Source organism: Oncorhynchus gorbuscha, linkage group LG10, assembly GCF_021184085.1.
Source record: "Oncorhynchus gorbuscha isolate QuinsamMale2020 ecotype Even-year linkage group LG10, OgorEven_v1.0, whole genome shotgun sequence".
NCBI lineage: Eukaryota > Metazoa > Chordata > Actinopteri > Salmoniformes > Salmonidae > Oncorhynchus > Oncorhynchus gorbuscha.
This window is the reverse complement of record NC_060182.1, coordinates 12,252,757-12,276,761: the sequence shown is the minus strand read 5'-3', so window position 1 is coordinate 12,276,761 and position 24,005 is coordinate 12,252,757. Positions and strand designations below refer to the sequence as shown.

The 24,005-nt window shown below is 43.1% G+C and overlaps 1 protein-coding gene across 5 annotated transcripts in view; it reads right to left on the bottom strand.

The window, feature by feature from the left end:
- The window catches only part of plxna3 (plexin A3), a 194,003-nt gene that overhangs the window by 39,843 nt on the left and 130,155 nt on the right, over window positions 1-24,005 (bottom strand). For 4 of the 5 annotated variants that reach the window (XR_006840871.1, XR_006840870.1, XM_046364908.1 and 1 more), the window contains exon 10: window positions 11,336-11,536. The exons of the other annotated variant lie outside the window; for it this stretch is intronic. Coding sequence is in view for 2 of the 4 variants with exons in the window: in XM_046364908.1 (XP_046220864.1) it covers window positions 11,336-11,536 (201 nt within the window). In the remaining 2 variants the exon portion in view is untranslated. The remainder of the gene's footprint in view (window positions 1-11,335; window positions 11,537-24,005) is intronic. 5 annotated transcript variants of the gene reach the window in all.

Genomic DNA, 24,005 nt, shown 5'->3' with positions numbered 1-24,005 from the left:
GGGGTTACATCTCTATAGGGTCCAGTTGGTTCTGGTACTGAGGTTACATCTCTATAGGGTCAGTTTGGTACTGAGGTTTAATCCCTATAGGGTCCAGTTGGTACTGGGGTTAGATCTCTATAGGGCCCAGTTGGTTCTGGGGTTACATCTCTATAGGGTCCAGTTGGTTCTGGTACTGAGGTTACATCTCTATAGGGTCCAGTTGGTATTGGGGTTAGATCTCTATAGGGCCCAGTTGGTACTTGGGTTACATCTCTATAGGGTCGAGTTGGTACTGGGGTTACATCTCTATAGGGTTCAGTTAGTACTGGGGTTACATCTCTATAGGGTTCAGTTGGTACTGGGGTTACATCTCTATAGGGCCCAGTTGGTACAGGGGTTACATCTCTATAGGGTCGAGTTGGTACTGGGGTTACATCTCTATAGGGTTCAGTTGGTACTGGGGTTACATCTCTATAGGGTTCAGTTGGTACTGGGGTTACATCTCTATAGGGTTCAGTTGGTACTGGGGTTACATCTCTATAGGGCCCAGTTGGTACTGGGGTTACATCTCTATAGGGTCGAGTTGGTACTGGGGTTACATCTCTATAGGGTTCAGTTGGTACTGGGGTTACATCTCTATAGGGTTCAGTTGGTACTGGGGTTACATCTCTATAGGGCCCAGTTGGTACAGGGGTTACATCTCTATAGGGTCGAGTTGGTACTGGGGTTACATCTCTATAGGGTTCAGTTGGTACTGGGGTTACATCTCTATAGGGTTCAGTTGGTACTGGGGTTACATCTCTATAGGGTTCAGTTGGTACTGGGGTTACATCTCTATAGGGCCCAGTTGGTACTGGGGTTACATCTCTATAGGGTCGAGTTGGTACTGGGGTTACATCTCTATAGGGTTCAGTTGGTACTGGGGGCACCAGTCCAACTTTGGACTAGTAACCAAAAGGTTTGCAAGATCAAATCCCCAAGATGACAAGGTAAAAAAATCTGTCGTTTTGCCCCTGAACAAGGTTAGTTAACCAACTGTTCCTAGGCCTTCATTGAAAATAAGAATTTGTTCTTAACTGACTTGCCTAGGTAAATAAAGGTTAAATAAATAATTGAGGTAAATTATGGATCAGCAGCTTCCTGGGCAGGGCCACTGAATTAACTTCCCCCAATCACATCGCTTGTCACACTACAAAAACAAAACTCAACTTGAGACCATCCTCACTTCTATCCATCAAACAGTTATATAAACTACAGTTAACCTTTTGCGGTCTTGTTTTTCAGCCATTAATCGGAAATGCCTTATTTAATAACAGCATTTTGTGAAATGGTTTTAGAAGGCCAGCGATGGTCTTCACAGTCCAATGAGGTGTTACATTTGTTCAATAAGTAAACCAAATCCGCTAGGTGAGTTAATGGCAGTATTCAAAGCCTTGTCGGGTTCAGAAACACACAGTGTACAGGTTGTTGTCATGCCCTCTTCCCAAGGCCCTGATAATGAAATCCACAGGAGAGCCATACAGTGTGTTTTTGGAGGAAATATAATGTACAGTATTTCTGAAGGTAACATCATGTATTTCTGGAGGTAACAATGTATTTCTGGAGTTAACATAATGTATTTCTGGAGGTAACATAATGTATTTCTGGAGGTAACAAATGTATTTCTGGAGGTAACATAATGTATTTCTGGAGTTAACATAATGTATTTCTGGAGTTAACATAATGTATTTCTGGAGGTAACATAATGTATTTCTGGAGGTAACAATGTATTTCTGGAGTTAACATAATGTATTTCTGGAGGTAACATAATGTATTTCTGGAGGTAACATAATGTATTTCTGGAGGTAATATAATGTATTTCTGGAGGTAACAATGTATTTCTGGAGGTAACATAATGTATTCCTGGAGGTAACTAACAATGTCTTTCTGGAGGTAATTTAATGTACAGTATTTCTGGAGGTAACAATGTATTTCTGGAGGTGACATAATGTATTTCTGGAGGTAGTATAATGTATTTCTGGAGGTAACATCATGTATTCCTGGAGGTAACAATGTATTTCTGGAGGTAATTTAATGTACAGTATTTCTGGAGGTAACAATGTATTTCTGGAGGTAATTTAATGTACAGTATTTCTGGAGGTAACATAATGTATTTCTGGAGGTAACATAATGTATTTCTGGAGGTAGTATAATGTATTTCTGGAGGTAACAATGTATTCTTGGAGGTAACAATGTATTTCTGGAGGTAATTTAATGTACAGTATTTCTGGAGGTAACATAATGTATTTCTGGAGGTAGTATAATGTATTTCTGGAGGTAACATAATGTATTCTTGGAGGTAACAATGTATTTCTGGAGGTAATTTAATGTACAGTATTTCTGGAGGTAACATAATGTATTTCTGGAGGTAGTATAATGTATTTCTGGAGGTAACATAATGTATTTTTGGAGGTAGTATAATGTATTCCTGGAGGTAACAATGTATTTCTGGAGGTAACATAATGTATTTCTGGAGGTAGTATAATGTATTTCTAGAGGTAACATAATGTATTTCTGGAGGTAGTATAATGTATTTCTGGAGGTAACATAATGTATTTCTGGAGGTAGTATAATGTATTTCTAGAGGTAACATAATGTATTTCTAGAGGTAACATAATGTATTTCTGGAGGTAATATAATGTATTTCTGGAGGTAGTATAATGTATTTCTGGAGGTAACAATGTATTTCTGGAGGTAGTACAATGTATTTCTGGAGGTAGTATAATGTATTTCTAGAGGTAACATCATGTATTTCTGGAGGTAACATAATGTATTTCTGGAGGTAACAATGTATTTCTGGAGGTAATTTAATCTACAGTATTTCTGGAGGTAGTATAATGTATTTCTAGAGGTAATATAATGTATTTCTGGAGGTAACAATGTATTTCTGGAAGTAACTATGTATTTCTGGAGGTAACATAATGTATTTCTGGAAGTAACAATGTTTTTCTGGAGGTAAAATCATGTATTTCTGGAGGTAATATAATGTATTTCTGGAGGTAACAATGTATTTCTGGAGGTAATATAATGTATTTCTGGAAGTAACCATGTATTTCTGGAGGTAACATAATGTATTTTCTAGCCTTCTTTTTCAAGTGAAAGGCAGGCAGCTTTGAGGAGATTAGTGGTTGTGTGTAAACTGGGGGAAGCTTTTGTGTTGGGCCATACAATGCAGCTTATCTCTGCCAGTCGTGAATTGATTTTCCTCAGGCCATGGTTCCACTGGGTCTGAAACTAGCAAGTGGAGACAAACTGGCCTGGTTCTGTCAGACATGTCTCTGGGCTGCAGGCGAGGCAAGGCGAGGCAGTGAGGTAATCTTACTTTAAAAAAAACAAACCCATCACTGGATAAAAAAAAACCATTTGAAACTAGCGCTACCTTTTAAGACTTATCCTTAGCTCTTAATGGAAACAACAGTTATAGCTGAACAAATGGATTGATAGAGTGACAGTGACCAGAAGGAATAGCTTCCATTTGTTCAGATATAACTGTAAATTGTGAAGTGTCTGTTGAAGGGACCCATATGAAAGATACACATATTGTAACCAAGTTCATTTTATTGTAGGCATTACTATGTTTCAAAGATGATGGGTTTGGAGAATATTTTTCTTAAATAATTTGTGTTTATTCAGAATAAACTAATAAAGATTAAATTATACTCTGGCAAGGATCAGCTGCAGTTTAACCATCTGTCAAACATTTTTATTTGACCTTTATTTAACCTGGCAAGTCAGTTAAAAAAACAAATTTGTATTTTCAATGAAGGCCTAGGAACAGTGGGTTAACTGCCTTGTTCAGGGGCAGAACAACTGATTTTTACCCATCGATCTTGCAACCTTTCGTTACTAGTCCAACATTCTATCCACTAGGCTACCTGCCGCCCTGAAATTAAGAGAACAAATACTATACTGTAAATTGAGGATGCAATTCAGGGTTTTCACACCCACCCCGGGTGCACGTTTTGGTTTTTGCCCAGGACAGAGTTTGAGAAAAACCTTGGTGTAAACTAAAGTATCCCGGAGGACTGGAGCCGGGACTGGCGCAGCGGCAGGGAATGGGATAAAGCTGTGTGTAGACTATGACTAGTAGAATAGGCTTTGGTGTAGACTAAAGTATCCCGGAGGACTGGAGCCGGGACTGGCGCAGCGGCAGGGAATGGGATAAAGCTGTGTGTAGACTAAAGTATCCCGGAGGACTGGAGCCGGGACTGGCGCAGCGGCAGGGAATGGGATAAAGCTGTGTGTAGACTAAAGTATCCCGGAGGACTGGAGCCGGGACTGGCGCAGCGGCAGGGAATGGGATAAAGCTGTGTGTAGACTAAAGTATCCCGGAGGACTGGAGCCGGGACTGGCGCAGCGGCAGGGAATGGGATAAAGCTGTGTGTAGACTATGACTAGTAGAATAGGCTTTGTCATCAATGCTGGCTCCCTTCTGGTGACAGAGTGAAAATCATTTTCCCTTAATGATGAAGGCTTTCCTGTTTCATTTAATTAAGTTTCAAAATTCTACAGACTTCAGCAAAATTACCTTTGAATAAGGGCCTTTTTCCTTCTTAAACATACACAGCAATGAACAGCGAGTCCATATTACTGAACATAAATTATGTTTTCTGTAAACCACACTTCATTTCATCATTGTGATTATCGCACTAGGAAAATATGTACTGTATGCTGCATCCTGGTGGCAGATTTAAGGTCAGACTAGCATGATTGAAGAAACAGATAGGGTCATCAGGAATGGTCTTATTAGCCATGAAGGATTACGGCTGGTTCAGAGCTCACTCCATAAACATAGAGTATATCAATTGCATGTTGAGGCCATGGTTGAATTCGTGCCATCATATTTGAGGTAAGTGCATTAACCAGAGAACACCAAAGCATACTTTTCACATGATGACACTGAAACATTCTCTGTAGATGACTTTGGGAGTCTAAAAAGTGTTCAGAGCAGGCGTAACTAATGCACTGATTTCTCAATTAGGGGAATGCAGCGGAGACTCACTCCCTTTCCATTGCTGGTGCTTAAAGCAAAACAGGATGAAACAGGCTCATAATTCATGCTATTGATAGCTAGATCACACCATTTAGAGGACCTGCTACAGAGCCAACATGCTACAGAGCCCACCTGCTACAGAGTCCACCTGCTACAGAGCCCACCTGCTACAGAGCCCACCTGCTACAGAGCCCACCTGCTACAGAGCCAACATGCTACAGAGCCCACCTGCTACAGAGCCCACCTGTTACAGAGCCAACATGCTACAGAGCCCACCTGCTACAGAGTCCACCTGCTACAGAGACCACCTGCTACAGAGTCCACCTGCTACAGAGCCAACATGCTACAGAGCCCACCTGCTACAGAGTCCACCTGCTACAGAGCCAACATGCTACAGAGCCCACCTGCTACAGAGCCAACCTGCTACAGAGCCAACATGCTACAGAGCCCACCTGCTACAGAGTCCACCTGCTACAGAGCCAACATGCTACAGAGCCCACCTGCTACAGAGTCCACCTGCTACAGAGCCCACCTGCTACAGAGCCCACCTGCTACAGAGCCAACATGCTACAGAGCCCACCTGCTACAGAGCCAACATGCTACAGAGCCCACCTGCTACAGAGCCCACCTGTTACAGAGCCAACATGCTACAGAGCCCACCTGCTACAGAGTCCACCTGCTACAGAGACCACCTGCTACAGAGTCCACCTGCTACAGAGCCAACATGCTACAGAGCCCACCTGCTACAGAGTCCACCTGCTACAGAGCCAACATGCTACAGAGCCCACCTACTACAGAGCCAACCTGCTACAGAGCCAACATGCTACAGAGCCCACCTGCTACAGAGTCCACCTGCTACAGAGCCAACATGCTACAGAGCCCACCTGCTACAGAGTCCACCTGCTACAGAGCCCACCTGCTACAGAGCCCACCTGCTACAGAGCCAACATGCTACAGAGCCCACCTGCTACAGAGTCCACCTGCTACAGAGCCAACATGCTACAGAGCCCACCTGCTACAGAGCCCACCTGCTACAGAGCCCACCTGCTACAGAGCCAACATGCTACAGAGCCCACCTGCTACAGAGTCCACCTGCTACAGAGCCCACCTGCTACAGAGCCCACCTGCTACAGAGCCCACCTGTATCATAAACAGCAACATATATCGGTGCTTCAGAGTGGCGCAGCGGCCTAAGGCACTGCATCTCAGTGCTAGAGGCGTCACTACAGACACCCTGGTTTGATTCCAGGATGTATCACAACCGGCTGTGATTGGGAGTCCCCTAGGGCAGCGCACATTTGGCCCAGCGTCATCTGGCTGTCATTGTAAATAAGAATTTGCTCTTAACTGACTTGCCTAGTTAAATGAAGGTTAAATGAATAAATATATAATATCCTCCCCTAATTGATGTAAAATTGACCTTTTTTTTTACATTGACAATGAGGTGACATGTTCACAGTATCATTAACATGTACGTTGGTTCATGGTAAATCTTTTCCATTAGCGAGGCCTTTGGTGTCAAGAGCAGGGCAGGTCCTTTGGAGACCTGACAAGTATGTTCCACTGAGATACACCAAAGACGTTGGTAGTCTGATTGGGCACTTGATGAGAATAATAGAATAATGAGGGCATGCTGGTTCAGAAAGCATGAAAAATAATATGTAAGTGGTTTTTTATTCAAAAGCTTTGCTACCATGGTTCGGGAAATAATGATGTTCTTTGTGAGAGCACTTTCCATCAAGAGGGTAGTGCGGAACTCGTTGTGCAAAAGGCCTTTACTCGACGTTTCCTGGGTAACACTGCCAATGCCTGTCGCTATGGGGTCAGCAGGGCTTAGCAACACTTACATCCGTGGATTAATTTGGGACTATTTTAATCTTTTGATACGAAAGATGAAAAGTCCCATGTATTAAGATTCAGCCAATCAAAGTTATACGCGTGCCATGTTTAATCTGCAACGTAAAGCATGCTGTCAAACAAAAATGCATAAAATACACAAAAGCCCTTTACACTACCAGAGCAAATGCTTATTGAGTTTCAAAGACCCCGATTTATCATTTATTCTGAAAGGCAGTGTGTATATGTGTGGGGGGTGTATCATACTGATTTATTCCAGCTATGGCAGCACATTGCTGATGTCTGCAGTAAAATGAAGTGGAAGAAACAAGCAGGCGTGTGTCTGAGCTGATTACAGTCCATGGTATGCCTTTTGAAATGATACCCATATATATCCTACAGTTGGGGAACATCATTTATGGATTGATGTGGATCAGCATGAATTATCATATAGAGTTGTCTAATCTGTATGTATGCACACCTTAGAAAAAGGTACTGTGTTTCTGTATGGACGCAGGTGGCATGTGGGTCATGCATGATGCACCTGTTGCATTAGAACTGAAATTACATGAGTCCAACCACACCAGGAGTAAACCAGTAGTATACCTTAGTTGGTCTATTTAGCTGGAGAAAATGAATGCATTGAAATACCAAAGTTAGAGGCGGAGAGACAGGGAAGAGATGGAATGTGGAAAGGGGATGTATTTGACTTCAGGCTGTATTTGGGCAGAGACGGGGCACAACCTTGTGTTGTATTTGTGCAGGATGTGATGTCAGACCCATGTGTTGTTCTCCTCTGTCTATTGGTCTGCCTCTCTGTCTGCAAACTGCTGTCTGTCTGCAAACTGAGGGAAAACTGCTGTTATCTGTCTGCATCAATGACCCAGGGCTTCTCTAGATCTATGGCATGGACATCTTTCACACGCTGAACTGCACATCACAGATCAAGGGTCAACTTCACATACAGCAGTCCTGAAAATAGACAAACACACAGCAACGTGGACATACGGGCCTCGCGGCTAGTTTCTTCATGGCAGTTCTATGTACCAGGGTTGGGTTCAATTCAAATTGAAAGGAGTCAATTCAGGAAGTGATTTGAATTAACAATTCTGAAATGTAATAACTTTTCAAATAAATAAGCTTGCACTTTCAGTTGATTGACAAGTCATTGAAAATAAATGTAATTTCTTCTAGTATTGAATAATAATGTTTGTTAACCTGCTATATTTGATGTATTTTTAAACGCATATAGCAGTCTATAAATGCATATCACTGCGAGAGTGACAGAGCAGCTGTCTCAGGGTGAGAAAGGCCAGGCAGTGGGACGCGACTGGAGACAGGCTTGTTTGTCCACTACAACGCCCCCTCTCTCCCAGGGAGGGGCCCTGATTGGAAGAGGAGATCGTTGCAGGGATAAGAGACCTGATAAGAGAACAGTTATGAGGCAGTGAAGGAAGAATATGAGCGGTCTGGCTGTGTGTTTAGGTCCCATGGGAAGAATCTGAGTTAGTTCCACTCAGAGAACATTTTTCATCACCACGCAGAGGCCAGTCTCACTTAGTTTAAGCATTACAATCCCTACATTAACAGATATTAAAGAAAACCCTGAAAGTGAAAGCAAATCAAACTGCAACAGGCTAGAGTTGCCCTGTCTGGTAAAACATACTGTCACAGCTGGTGAACATGTTCAACGTATGCTTAACCTAACTAACCCCCCACCACAGAACAGGGGCCTCCCATGAGGACAAAAGTGCTGACTGATATCTGAACGTTCTCTGCAAGGGGCAGAGTAAACAGGAGATGAAATTGATTGATTCAGCATTGCCTATCTGAGGACACTCACAATTGCATTAGCATGGACCCCATGGCCTTAAAGTCACCTGGCTACAGCACTGTGGGAATGAAGCTGCGCCACTCGTCTGGACGGCAAATTGATTGATGGCTGTTGCCTTGAGTGTTTGGGGGGAGGGGGGTGGGGGGGGGCAGCACACACCAGAGACTGAGTCTAATCTGCAGCATGTCTTTACTATGGCTAAATGACTATTCAGGAGAGATCCATCAGTTGAGGGCAGAGAGACAGAGACGGGGGGATGATGTGGCCTGCTGTGTCACAGGTAATCACACAATCTATTCATCTAAACATCCCATTCAAACAAAGAGAGAGGAGAGACGGGGGTGGAGAAAGAAAGACAGAGATGTATGTGTACAATGTATTTGTACATTGTATATATATATATATATATATACATACATATTATATATATATAATATGACATTTGTAATGTCTTTACTGTTTTGAAACTTCTGTATGTGTAATGTTTACTGTTAATTTTTGTTGTTTTTCACTTTATATATTCACTTTGTATGTTGTCTACCTCACTTGCTTTGGCAATGTTAACACATGTTTCCCATGCCAATAAAGCCCTTGAATTGAATTGATAGAGAGATACATGGGGGAGGGGGAGGTAACATTCAAAAGGGGAGGGGAGTCAGTTGGGGGAGGGGCATCAGTGGGGGAAGGGCTAAGTTAAAAAAACATCAATCTCAAGGTTGGGTTTCTCTTTTCTGTCAGACCGAGATGAAGCAGAGGAGTGTGAGGGAGGCCTAACATTTACAGGTAATGTTGTATATTCAATGTTTTATTTTCTCAATAGCTGTGAAGACATGGATTAGTTTACACTGGGGTCTTCAAACGATCACCCATGGAGATCCAGTGTGAATGCTTATTCACTCTGGTTATCAAGGTGAAATATAGACACACATTGGCTTGCACAGTGGGTAGACAGCAGTAGCAACATATAGCTGTCTACATGAAGAGTATTAGCCTATCCCCGTGCGTGACAAACAACTTCAAATGTTTATCTGTAGGTGAAGTGATTAAAGCACCCATCTATTTATGCTGATAGCCTCACTATATTCATAGAGCTGTCTCATTGTTTACACAGAATCAGGGGTTCAATGCCTTGAACAATCCAAACCCCAATGCTCTAACCTTTGGGCACTCAGTTAATGGTCTACCACAAAACTACTTTTCAATTTCATTTGAAATGCATAGCCGGAGCGCGGGGTGGGTGTCGCGCTCCACCCCGGAGCGCGGGGTGGGTGTCAGAGACAGAAAGAATAATGACACAAAGGAAATGAGTGATAGTGGATAGAAGGACGACAGTTGCTCTTCGTGGCAGGGTCCTTCCGAAGGCCTTCACTATGTAGCGCACCAGGCAGCATGTGTCGGCCAGGGAAAGTACAACAATCAATCCTAACCTGACCCATTGAGGTGTGTGTGCCGGAGACGTGATCCTCATTATTAAGTTGCCACGGGACATCAATTGTCCTGTCGAAGGAAGGCGGCCCACAGCCTGAGCTTTGATCTGCAGGGGTTAGGGGGGTTAGAGGGGACACACTCCGTGGCAGAAGCCTGGTCATTTTCCTACCGTCCTACCCCAGGAACACTCCGGCCCATCCACCCACACTACATTCCCTTTCCGTGGTGTTACATTGTCCAACAAAATGAAGAGTCACATCCTGTGACTGGCTAATTGTTTTACAAGATTCCCTGGGGTTACAGTGTCAACCAGATGGGTCACAGAGGGCAGCCGTCTGTGACATCACTATGAGACAGAGGGAGAGAGAAAGAGAGGGAGAAAGAGAGAGAGGGAGATAGAAATAGAGAGGGAGAAAGAGAGAGAGGGAATAGGAGAGAGAGGAAGGGAGAAAGAGAGGGAGAAAGAGAGAGAGGGAATAGGAGAGAGAGGAAGAGAGAAGGAGAAAGAGAGGGAGAAAGAGAGAGAGGGAATAGGAGAGAGAGGAAGAGAGAAGGAGAAAGAGAGGGAGAAAGAGAGAGGGAATAGGAGAGAGAGGAAGAGAGAAGGAGAAAGAGAGGGAGAAAGAGACAGAATAGGAGAGAGGGGAGGAAGAGACAGAGGGAGATATAAAGAGGGTGCTACAGAGAGTGTGTGAGAGAGAGAGAGAAAGAGATATGGGGAGAGAGGAGACTCTCAATGTCAGCTCTTTGACATGCCACATGTTTCACTGGGATTGAGAAAACAAGTTTAATGCTCTGAATTGATGTCTTTGCTGATTTTGCGGATAAAGTATTTTTTTTCTGATCAGTGACTCAATGAAAAGTCACCTTGATTTCTTCTGCATATTATTTCCATGAGAGAGAGCAAGAGAGGAAGGGGGTAGGGAGAGGGAGAAGGGAGGGTGAGGGAGGGGGTAGGGAGAGGGAGAAGGGAGGGGGGAGGGAAGGAGAGAGGGGCAGAGCAAGAGGAGAGAGGCATTCTCTGTCTCTATACCAGTATTAGTATAGGACCTGTAGAAAACTACTTCAAAAGATCAGTCTATGATAAGCATAATAGTACAAAAGTACTTAGAGCTTTTACCTTGCACCAAGATCCCAAACCCAACAAAAATACACAAGATATGTTACAGTAAATACTGTATAAACACATTGAGTGCAGTCATGTTAATAGGCCAGGCACTCACTGAGGTGTTCTGGCATTGGATACAGGAGCTGTTGAAGCGTACAGCTGGGATGCGTTGCATCTTGCCCTGGATGTTAAACACACACTCATAGTTCTTCTGTCCAGACTGGGGCTGAGGGAGGTTCCGGGCTCGCAGCGTGATTGGACGAATGATCCCTGCAGGTACCAGAATGTCACTGGTGGGCAGGATCTGGGGACAGCCCTGAAAATCAACAATCACAAATAAAAGTTACAAATTAACACTCTGCTCATTTTCTTTGCAAAGCCAAACTCATTACAATAAAAGTGATTAATAAACATAATCGTTAATTAAAACTTGGTCTACATAGCTAAGGAAGACGTATTGATTCCAGTTTATTGAGCGGTGAGCAGCAGTGAGTAATGTCCATTAGCGGCACTACTTCCACAACAGGGCAGAAGGACTCCTGTACAGATGCACAGAGGCCATTAAACGTGGGAATGGCTTGAAACCAAAGCAAAAAATAGGTTCAAATCCCTATTACACAGCTGTTGGATACATCTCTGATTTGATGAGCCACAAGTTTCTCTGAAAATCACACTGATGAAGCGGGAAATTAACATCTTCCTTAATCCTGCATGTCTGCCTGTGCTAGTGAGGTGAGCACAGATTGAGAGCCCAGAGAGGGTCCAGGCATTTATCACAGGGATTCATATTGACATTGCAGGAAACAATGCATAAACGATCTCGGAAGTCACAGGAAAGTCAGTATTGATGCAATGATTACAATCTGAGAAAAATGACGATGAGCGCATCCCCACCCGAGAGATACCACAGCAGCTTAATGACACCCTCTGTATTAAAGGGTATTTAGAATAATCTGTTATCCATTTAGCACTGAACAATAATCAAGGAGGCTGTAAAAGTCTCCCAGGGTGGATGTGATAAATCAGAGGCCTTGTCTGGGCGGGCGTTGGTGGCGAGGTGGGCGGGTGGTGGTGGCGAGGAGCGTGAGGAGAAGCCTCTCTAGTCTGCAGGACAGACACACAGAGCGCCAGCCAACGCCTCGGTGAAAATGATGCAACTCCACAGCCCACACAGCCATAAATCTTGTGTCTGGCAAGTGATTTGTAAAGGTTTATATATATGGTGCATCAATAAATCTAATTTTCATACTCTGTGGATGAAGAGAAAGATTTACTTCCTGCAGGGAGGTGGTGGGGGTGGTGTTCTGACTTCAAATGAATCTGATTTATCAGCATAACCTCTAGCATAGCCTCTTGCTCCACAGTGAGAACCGAGGGCTCCAGAATGGAGATGGTTAGCCTTTTGGAGATTATGAATGTCTCAGATTGCTTCTCAACGCTGCTCTGTCAATTGCCAGGTTGACATTCAAAACACCAAATAGATCCACATATGCCACACCGAGTCACCAGGAACCTAGCCTCAACACCTGGTGTGCCAGAACATTCTAAATCATGTTCAGTGTGCATACATCAAAGGCTATATGACTGCAAACACTTCTGAATAGCAAAACTTTCCCTGGTAACAGCCAAATACATTTGACCAAATTTGTACATTTTGGAAAAAGGGGAAAAACGAGGACAGACTAGCAACATTCTGGTAACCAGGTGATGCTGTACAGTAGCACATCTCTGATGGGCTAAGAGCTACTATCTATCTGTAGAGAGCTCTATTCAATGGCTGACATATAAGTACCGTGGATCTGGTTACTCAGGGCCTGAGTGGATTTCATTGCTACCTACATCAGAGTAAAAGCAGCATGGGCCTTGAAGAGCATCACAGAGAGGCTTTGAGTGGCTGACACATCAGAAACATCATGATTCATTTAACAGAGTAGTGCAGCAAGAGCAGTAACATATTTTAGGTGAGGACTCACGTCTCATGAAACTTAATGGGGTTTTCACCGTTTTCAATTATTTAAGTGGACACATTATAAAACCCAAAACTACTACTACAAAAACGAGTTTTATCAGAAAAGCATGAACGTGTGTGTGTGTGTGTAATTCAAAATGAATCATTACTTTGGTCATTCAAAATAAATGTAAGTATTCTCTAAGTCGTTACACACAGTGTTCTGGACAGAGGCATTTCTCGTGGTTTCTCTCAGTGGAGTTTGAACATGAATGGATTCCTCTGTATGTGTTTACCACACGCATAACCCCAAGATGCCACCGCCATTTATTCTCCTCTGCTAAATTTAATTAACAAGCTTTAATCGACTGCATACTAGGGGTGAAACAAGATAAGTGGTTTGTTTATCAGAAACATTAGTGTGACATTTTAAAAAGCCCGGGGCAGGTAAGTGAGGTTTGTCACGATGAATTGGGACTCTTTCCACAAAGACAAGGAGAATACATTTCAAATAGGCTGATTCACGAATCAAATCAAATGTTATTTGTCACATGCCTAGTAAACAACAGGTGTAGACCAACAGTGAAATGTTTACTTACAGGTCCTTATCCAACAATGCAGAGTTAAAGATAAAGATTCAAATAAAATAAATGAAGTTAACATGAATGCATCCGATGTGTGCTCTACTTGTAATGCTGGCTATGCTATGATGCACGCCATGCAGTACATGGGACACTAATGCAGTAAGCCATGCAATGAAGGAGCAGTCCTCCTCGGTGGTAGGCCGACAGATCTGTAACAGTATAGTCTCTGAGGCAGCTGTGTATTCCCCCCTGAAGGGCCGTTCCCTGATGCTGATTAGCACCCCATTAAGGCGGCTCAGGCAGTTTACAGCCTGTTGACAGTGTTTCCATTAACCTTATTGTGCATATCCCAGTTATCACACAGCTAAGCACTTTTCTCTGTTGAAACATTAAAAGCCAGAGACGGGAGGGGGAATCATTTCTCTCTCTCTCTCTGTCTCTCTCTCTGTCTCTCTCTCTCTCCCTCTCTCTGTCTCTCTCTCTGTCTCTCTCTGTCTCTCTCTCCTCTCTCTCTCTCTCTCTCTCTCTCTCTCTCTCTCTCTCTCCCTCTCTCTGTCTCTCTCTCTGTCTCTCTCTCTCTCTCTCCCTATCTCTCTGTCTCTCTCTGTCTCTCTCTGTCTGTCTCTCTCCCTCTCTCTGTCTCTCCCTCTCTCTGCATCTCTCTCTCTCTCTCTCTCTCTGTCTCTCTCTCCCTTTCTCTCTCTCTCTGTCTCTCTCTCCCTTTCTCTCTCTCTCCCTTTCTCTCTCTCTCTCTCTCTTTCTCTCTCTCTCTGTCTCTCTCTCCCTGTCTCTCTCTCTCTCTCTGTCTCTCTCTCTCTCTGTCTGTCTCTCCCCCTCTCTCTCTCTTCCCCCTCTCTTTTTCACTCTGTTTCCCTCTCGCTCTCTCTCTCTGTCTCCCTCTCTCTCTCCCCCCCTCTCTTTTTCACTCCGTTTCCCTCTCGCTCTCTCTCTCTCCCTCTCATTCTCTTTTGCTCGCTCACTCTCTGAGAGCAGAGTAAGCAGAAAAAAGGATCTGTTGCTGTTTTCATATACATTTCTCCACCATTGCTTAGTCACTGTTCTTTCCCTATTCCATTTCTAGTCTCTTAATCTCATTTACAGTCTCCGTCACTGTAATCCTTGAAATGGGCCCCCTACGCATGGTAAAAAAAAACACAACCCTCCAAATCATCTGAGAGCTGCTCCAATTAAATGCTAGCTACACAGCAGACTCCTTATTCTACCTAATCAAACTCCAACTAGCAGCTTCTACACTCACCCTGGGAAATATATGGATTAAAACACTGCGGGTTTGCTATTCTGGACTCCAGTGTCTTCTACAATGTACACTGAACAAAAATAGAATATAAACACAACATGTAAAATTGTGATTCAATGTATCATGAGCTGAAATAAAGCATCCCAGAAATGTTCCGTATTAACAAAAACATTATTTCTCTAAAATGTTGTGCACAAATATGTTTACATCCCTGTTACTGAGCATTTCTCCATGCCAAGATAATCCATCCACCTGAAAGGTGTGGCATATCACAAAGCTGATTAAACAGCAGGATCATTACACAGGTGCACCTTGTGCTGGGAACAACAAAGGGCCATTCTAAAATGTGCAGTTTTGTCACACAACACAATGCCACAGATGTCTCAAGTTTTGAGGGAGCGTGCAATTGCCATTCTGACTGCAGGAATGGACATCACAGTTGTTGTCAGCGGCCTCACAACCGGCCTCACATCCGCAGACCATGTGTCACCACGCCAGCCAGGACATCCACATCTGGCTTCTTCACCTGCGGAATCGTCTGAGACCAGCCACCTGGACAGCTGATGAAACTGTGGGTTTGCACAACCAAATAATTTCTGGTAGAAACTGTCATAAACCTTCTCAGGGAAGCTCAATGATCATGGACCTCACCAGGGTCTTGACCTGAATGCAGTTCGGCGTCGTAACCGACTTCAGTGGGCAAATGCTCACCTTCAATGGCCACTGGCATACTGGAGGAGTGTGCTCTTCACGGATGAGCGGTTTGCTGATGTCAACATTGTGAACAGAGTGCCCCATGGTGGCGGTGAGGTTTGGTGTGGGCAGGCATAAGCTACGGACAACTGACACTTTTTAAAATTTTATTAATGGCAATTTGAATGTAAAAAGATACCGTGACAAGATCCTGAGGCCCATTGTCGTGCCATTCATCCGCCGCCATCACCTCGTGTTTCAGCATGATAATGCATGGCCCAATGTCGCAAGGATCTGTACATAATTCCTGGAAGCTGAAAATGTCCCAGTTCTTCCATGGCCTGCATACTCACCAGACATGTCACCCATTGAGCATAGTTGGGATGCTCTGGATTGACGTGTACGACAGCATGTTTCAGTTCCCGCCGATATCCAGCAACTTCGCACAGCCATTGAAGAGGAGTGGGAGAACGTTCCACAGGCCACAATCAACAGCCTGATCAACTCTGTGTATGAGGCAAATGATGGTCACACCAGATACTGACTGGTTTTCTGATCCACACCCCTACTTTTTTTTAAAGGTATCAAATCAAATCAAATGTTATTAGTCACTTGTGTCGAATACAACAGAGACCTTATGGTGAAATGCTGACTTACAAGCCCCTTAACCAACAATGCAGTTCAAGAAATAGAGTTAAGAAAATATTGTCTAAATAAAGTAAAAAAATTATACAAAATAGCACAATAAAATGACAATAACGAGACTATATACAGGGGCTATTTGCAGGGGTACAGGTTAGTTGAGGTAATTTGTACATCAGCAGTCTTATGGCTTTGGGAGTAGAAGCTGTTAAGGAGCCTTTTGGACCTAGACTTGGTGCTCCGGTCTGCTTGCTGTGCGGTAGTAGAGAGAACAGTCTGTGACTTGGGTCGTTGACCATTTTTTGGGCCTTCCTCTGACACCGCCTGGTATACTGTATCTGTTTTCATTCTATGGAGTCTCAAAGGAGTGTAATAACATTTGTACAAAAATGTGTAATTAGATTCTTTCATTTTTACATTAGTAGATGTGCAGTATACTCTGTCGCAAACCTCCGCCCATAACTCATCACTGATAGTCAGACCAAGGTCCTTTTCCCAGATTATTTTCAGAGGAGTAAAGAAGGAGCCTCCATTCTCAGAAAGGAGTCTATAGATGTAAGATATTTAGCCTTTAATGGATTGTGCTGTGACAAAAAGGGTTTCAACTTCATTCAACTGAGTTCTAAACCTCTTCTTGGAAGTAAATGAGGAAACGACATGTCTAACTTGAAGATATAAAAAAAGGGATATTGGCACATTGAATTCACTGCAGAGCTCTTGAAAGGATTTCAGTGTAGTGGTTTTCTGATGACATAGGTCTGAAAAGGTCCTGATTTCTAGAGTATTTCTAGAGTATTTCTAGAGTATTTCTAGAGTACTACAGGCGAGTGAGAACATATTTGGGAGGAAATGCAGTCCCTCCATGCTAGTAGGGTGCTGTAAATCACAACGGTTTTGGCTATGTTGCCCACTTCACTAAAGTTATTAATGAATATAATTGAGCTTAAGGGCAATGAACCACAGGATTGGGCTTCTGTCTGAATCTACGTTGACTCTTGTCTGTTTGTGATCCATGTTAGCAGACCAGTAGTACAATTGAAGGGAGGGAAGGGCAAGACCACCCTTAGATTCAGGTTTCGATAGAGTGGAAAACTTGATCCTAGGTTTTTTATTGCCCCATATACATTTGGTGATGCTTTGGTTAGTTGTCTTGAAAAAGGAAACTGGGAGATGGGAGCATCTGAAATAAGTAGTTCAGTCTAGGGAGGACGTTCATACGGATTACATTAAGTCTTCCTACTAAGCTAATTGGGGGGGAGATCCAGGTTTGGAGATTGTTCTTGATTCGATCCAGGAATGGAAGATAATTCTCCTTGAAAAGGCTATCCAGATCTGGTGTTATGAAGATCCCGAGGTATTGAAACCCCTGTGTTTTCCATTGGAAAGGACATAGTGTCTTCATAGAGCTGGTGAGTGTAATATTGAGAGGGAAGACAGTGGATTTGTTAAAATTGATCTTATAACCTGAAAACTTGCCATACTGAGCAATTGTGTCTAAAATGGGAGGGAGGGATTTCTCAGGGTTGGATATGTAGAGCAAGACATCATCCGCGTAAAGCGAAATCTTGTGCTGCAGGCCGCCTGCAGAAACACCCATAATACTTGGATTGCTCCCTATCAGCTCTGCTAGAGGCTCCGCCCCCAACAAGTAGAGCAGCGGGGACAGCGAGCACCCTTGTCTTGTGCCCCGTTCCAGAGGGAATCTGTCAGAGTTCAGTCCATTAGTAGTCACCATGGCATTTGGATGAGAGTATAGTGATTTAATCCATTTAATAAAATTTGGGCCCATATTGAACTTTTCTAAGACTGAAAACAGAAAGCTCCACTCCATCCTGTCAAACGCCTTCTCAGCATCCAGTGAAGCCAGCAGGACAGGGGTCTTCTGTGCGTTTACTTGATCAATAATATCAAAAAGATGGCGAATGTTATCAGAAGAGTATCTGTCTCTAATTAATCCAGTTTGGTCCGCGTTTATTGTTTTGGGAATAAGAGTTTTTAGTCTTTTGGCGAGCAATTTGGTAATTATTTTATAGTCGAAATCCAACAAGCTTATGGACCGGGAGGATGAGCAGGATAGGGGGTCCTTGTCCTTTTTGAGCAACACTGTAATGCGAGCTGTGTGCATTGCGTCTGGGAGAACTCCGTTTTTGCAAAAATCCTCCAGCATTGGCATGAAGATAGGGCGGAGCTGGGGCCAAAAAGCTTTGTAGAACTCTCTGGGGAATCCATCTGGGCCTGGGGACTTATTAGGTGGCATGAAGGTAATTGCCTCCAGGATCTCCTCAGGAGTGAAGGGGGAGTTGAGATCTTCTTGGTCAGTCTCTGATAGTTTAGGTAGCGAGATTCCCTCTAGGAAAGAGTGGAGTTCTGCCTCTGTGTGTTTTCTCTCAGAGGTATATAGTTTGCAGTAAAAATCATGAAAAGTTCAATTGATATTTTTTTGGGTCATATGTGACCTCGTCCCCTGCTGTTCGGATAGCCATGATGGTACGCTCTGACTGCTTCTTTTTTAATTGGTAAGCAAGCAATCTACTGGGCCTATTGCTATACTCATGGTATTTCTGCTATACTCATGGTATTTCTGTTTTTTTTTATCTCCCGAGTGTAGTCCAAATTCAGTTTGGCTTTGGCTGCTTTAAGTTGACTCCATGAGGTGCTGTCTGGGGATTGTTTATGTATTTTTTCACAGCATTCCAGCTCCCTCTCAAGATCTAGCCTGTGTGCTTCCATTACTTTTTTCTTAGAGGAAGCATATGCAATTAGATGAAACAGCTTTGTTGTCTTGTGTGTAGTTGTCTATCCATGTAGTTACCAATGTATGGAACACTTCATTTGATAGCATGGAGGTGCTGGATTTCCAGCTCTTTGACCTCGGGATGTTTTTGCAGAGGTCAAAGCGGACGTGGACAAAGGCATGATCTGAAAGTGCTATGGGTCCGATTGTACATGTGGCTGAATTTATGAAACTCTTTGGGATAAAAATGTAATCTATACGGGAGTAGGTGTTATGGACATTAGAGTAGTATGTATAGTCCCTAGATGAGCTATTAGTCTCTCTCCAGATATCTATCAGTCCCATCTCTTTAGTAAGAGAGTTCAACAACTTTGCAGAGCTAGGATTTGTGGTGGTGACTTGAGATGATTTGTCTAGGGTTGGGTTAAGGGTACAGTTAAAATCTCCGGCCACCATGCCAAAGGAAACACAATGCTCATTAAACAGGGTTATCATTTTGAAATGAAAGCAGGAGTATATGTGTTAGGGGCGTATATGTTTAAGGTAGTAATTGGTTGACCATACAGTGAACCAGTTATCAAAATAAATCTCCCCTCAGGATCAGATATGTTTTTGTCAAATATGAATGGAACATTGTTATGGATAAGTATGGCTGTGCCTCTACTATTTGAAATACACCTGTTCCACCCAAGCTCTGCAGAGTTTGGCATGTTCAGCATCACAGAGGTGTGTCTCTTGTAATAGCGCGATGTCTGCTTTTTCCTATTTAGAGCACATAGTATCTTTTTCCATTTTACTGCATGACCTAGATCATGGCAGTTCCATGTCAATAGATTTAAGGTGCTAGTCATCGTCATCGAACAGTAATCGAACTTTAGTGCAAGTCATCACTGGGTAAAAGTGGATAATAGTTACAGCTGCGTTCACATAAAAGGAAAATAAATGGTGTACATAAAATAACAATCTCTGAACACCCCAGCCGAGTTCCCAAACAACTCGACACATCCCATTGGATCTATTACCCCCCCAGCTCAGTCTCAATCATGTACTCTGAAAAAAAAACAGTTAGCAACCCACAACGTCTCCCCCTCCCCACCAAAGAAATGCCTCATCATCTCCTCTCCACATTGAGTAAATGACAACGTAGCCCCCGTCCAGACCACACTCCTTTAGTAATAGCATTAATCGCATTTATTCATTGGTCCGTTTCTCATTGACCAGGATTGTCTTTCAAAAAACGTTTTGCCTCTTTGGGAGTTTTGAAGGGAAGTTTGTCTTGCAGGTAGCAGATCAGTGGCATGTTTCCCTCTTCTTTTTCGCCCAGATTTAATAGAACACAATTATTCCTTCGCCCCTGTTTTCCAGGTCCTCTGTTTTCTCTTGCAGATGCTCTATTTTCTTTTTAGCATATGCTATTGTTTCCATGGCATCTGTCAATAAGTTTTCCATGGATAGGATTCGCCCCTCTGCCTCAACCATAAAACGCGGGGCACCTGGACATCTTGTTGTTGATGTCAGGCTAAGCGTTTTCCAGGATTGTCACCTTGCCCCCTATCGCACTGAGCTGATAATCTCAACTCAGAAAGGATCTAATCGACAGAGTGCGAGGTTGGCATTCGTTGGGCCTCGGGGGGGAGCGGGTCCTCTTGCTCCTGGCTAATGGCGCTAGCTTTTTCTGAAGCTAGCTTCTTCTTGGAGGCTTTTTCCATCGCTAATGCTTGAGTCCAGGTAAAAATGTCACCTGTGTGTCGCCTTTTGTAGCCACCATGACTTTTTTTACTAAAGCTAAATGAGTTTGAACTTGGAGTGGAGGTAAGATTAGGAATTGGAAACAACTTGTGCGGAGCTCTAAGTTCATGCGGCCATCTCGTTCAAGGGTCACGTGATCCCCCTGTAGAACCTTTTCAGGATCTGGGGACCCATGCCACATCTTTTCAGTCTCCCGAGGAGGAAAGGTGTTGTCATGCACTCTTCACCACTGTCTTTGTGTGTTTGGATCAAGATAGTTCATTGGTGATGTGGACACCAATAAACTTGATACTCTTGACACGCTCCACTACAGCCCTCTCGAAGTTAATGTGGGCCTGTTCGGCCCTCCTTTTCCAATAGTCCACGAACAGCTCCTTTGACTGCCAGGTCTCTGACCTCCTCCATATAGGCTGTCTCATTGTTGTCAGTGATCAGGCCTACAGGCCTATTCGGCCCCCTTGAACTTTGCGACCTTTTGCCACATTTCAGGGTTCAAACATAAAGATATAAAACTGTATTTTTTTGTGAAGAATCAACAACAAGTGGGACACAATGGGACACAATCATGAAGTGGAACAACATTTATTGGACATTTCAAACTTTTTTAACAAATCAAAAACTGAAAAATTCGGCGTGCAAAATTATTCAGCCCCTTTACTTTCACTCTCTCCAGAAGTTCAGTGAGGATCTCTGAATGATCCAATATTGACTAATGATTATAAATACAATCCACCTGTGTGTAATCAAGTCTCCGTATAAATGCACCTGCACTGTGATAGTCTCAGAGGTCCGTTAAAAGCGCAGAGAACATCATGAAGAACAAGGAACACACCAGGCAGGTCCGAGATACTGTTGTGAAGCCGGATTTGGATACAAAAAGATTTCCCAAGCTTTAACAATCCCAAGGAGCACTGTGCAAGCGATAATATTGAAATGGAAGGAGTATCAGACCACTGCAAATCTACCAAGACCTGGCCGTCCCTCTAAACGTTCAGCTCATACAAGGAGAAGACTGATCAGAGATGCAGCCAAGAGGCCCATGATCACTCTGGATGAACTGCAGAGATCTACAGCTGAGGTGGGAGACTCTGTCCATAGGACAACAATCAGTCGTATATTGCACAAATCTGGCCTTTATGGAAGAGTGGCAAGAAGAAAAAGCCATTTCTTAAAGATATCCATAAAAAGTGTTGTTTAAAGTTTGCCACAAGCCACCTGGGAGACACACCAAACATGTGGAAGAAGGTGCTCTGGTCAGATGAAACAAAAATTGAACTTTTTGGCAACAATGCAAAACGTTATGTTTGGCGTAAAAGCAACACAGCTCATCACCCTGAACACACCATCCCCACTGTCAAACATGGTCATGGCAGCATCATGGTTTGGGCCTGCTTTTCTTCAGCAGGGACAGGGAAGATGGTTAAAATTGATGGGAAGATGGATGGAGCCAAATACAGGACCATTCTGGAAGAAAACCTGATGGAGTCTGCAAAAGACCTGAGACTGGGACGGAGATTTGTCTTCCAACAAGACAATGATCCAAAACATAAAGCAAAATCTACAATGGAATGGTTCAAAAATTAACATATCCAGGTGTTAGAATGGCCAAGTCAAAGTCCAGACCTGAATCCAATCGAGAATCTGTGGAAAGAACTGAAAACTGCTGTTCACAAATGCTCTCCATCCAACCTCACTGAGCTCGAGCTGTTTTGCAAGGAGGAATGGGAAAAAATTTCAGTCTCTCGATGTGCAAAACTGATAGAGACATACCCCAAGCAACTTACAGCTGTAATCGCAGCAAAAGTATTAACTTAAGGGGGCTGAATAATTTTGCACGCCCAATTTTTCAGTTTTTGATTTGTTAAAAAAGTTTGAAATATCCAATAAATGTCGTTCCACTTCATGATTGTGTCCCACTTGTTGTTGATTCTTCACAAAAAAATACAGTTTTATATCATTATGTTTGAAGCCTGAAATGTGGCAAAAGGTCGCAAAGTTCAAGGGGGCCGAATACTTTCGCAAGGCACTGTATGTGTTTGTCTTGTCTAGGGGTTTTGTAGATTGACGGGGTTGTGTTTAGTGTAGTATTCTAGGTAAGTCTATGGTTGCCTAGAGTGGTTCTCAATCAGAGGCAGGTGTTTATTGTTGTCTCTGATTAGGAACCATATTTAGGCAGCCATATTCTTTGGGTATTTCATGGATGATGTTTCCTCTCTCTGTGTTTTGCACCAGTTAAGACTGTTTCGGATTTTCCACGTTTTGTATATGTATATTGTTCATCATTATCATCTTTATTAAAGATGTTCAACCATAACCACCCTGCATTTTGGTCCTCCTCTCCTTCCCAGGAAGAAAACCGTAACATGACATACTGTACCTAAATTGTGAAATCTAAGTGGCTTTACTGGCATAACTAGCATTAGTCCTCTACATTGGCCTGCTATAGCTAGCCTTTCACCTGCAACCAGACCATATCTTCAACATAATAAGGTGGTTACAATACTTACATACATACATACATACATACATACATACATACATACATACATACATACATACATACATACATACATACATACATACATACATACATACATACATACATACATACATACATACATACATACATACATACATACATACATACATACATACATACATGTTTGGACACACCTACTCATTCAAAGTTTTTTTTGTTTTTAAAAATTATTTTCTCAAATGTAGAATAATAGTGAAGACATAAACTATGAAATAACACATATGGAATCATGTCGATTCTTCAAAAAGCCACCCTTTGCAGGGAACCAATCTGATCTTGATGTTTTACTTGTAAAGTGTTTTGTAATGTAAAAAACAAGAGGTATGAGAAGAGAAGACTGGGAAGGGGGTCTTGACCCTGTGCGGCTCTTCCCTGGGCAAGGCGTGGCAGTACAGTGGCCTCTGGTTACACAGTGAGTAATGGGCCACTGGTTTCTGTGCAGGGGGCTCAGTAATGTGCTGGTGGTGAAATCTGCACACAGTGTCAATTCCTGATCCTCTGTGGTCGCTACCCACCACTGAGTGCCACGACCACTTCCTTGCTTCCTGCCGGGATAATGGCTCCTCTGTCACTCATCCCACAATTAATTACTGGGCCTTCACTCGTTAATAAAGGGCCATCCCACTGAGACACAACAC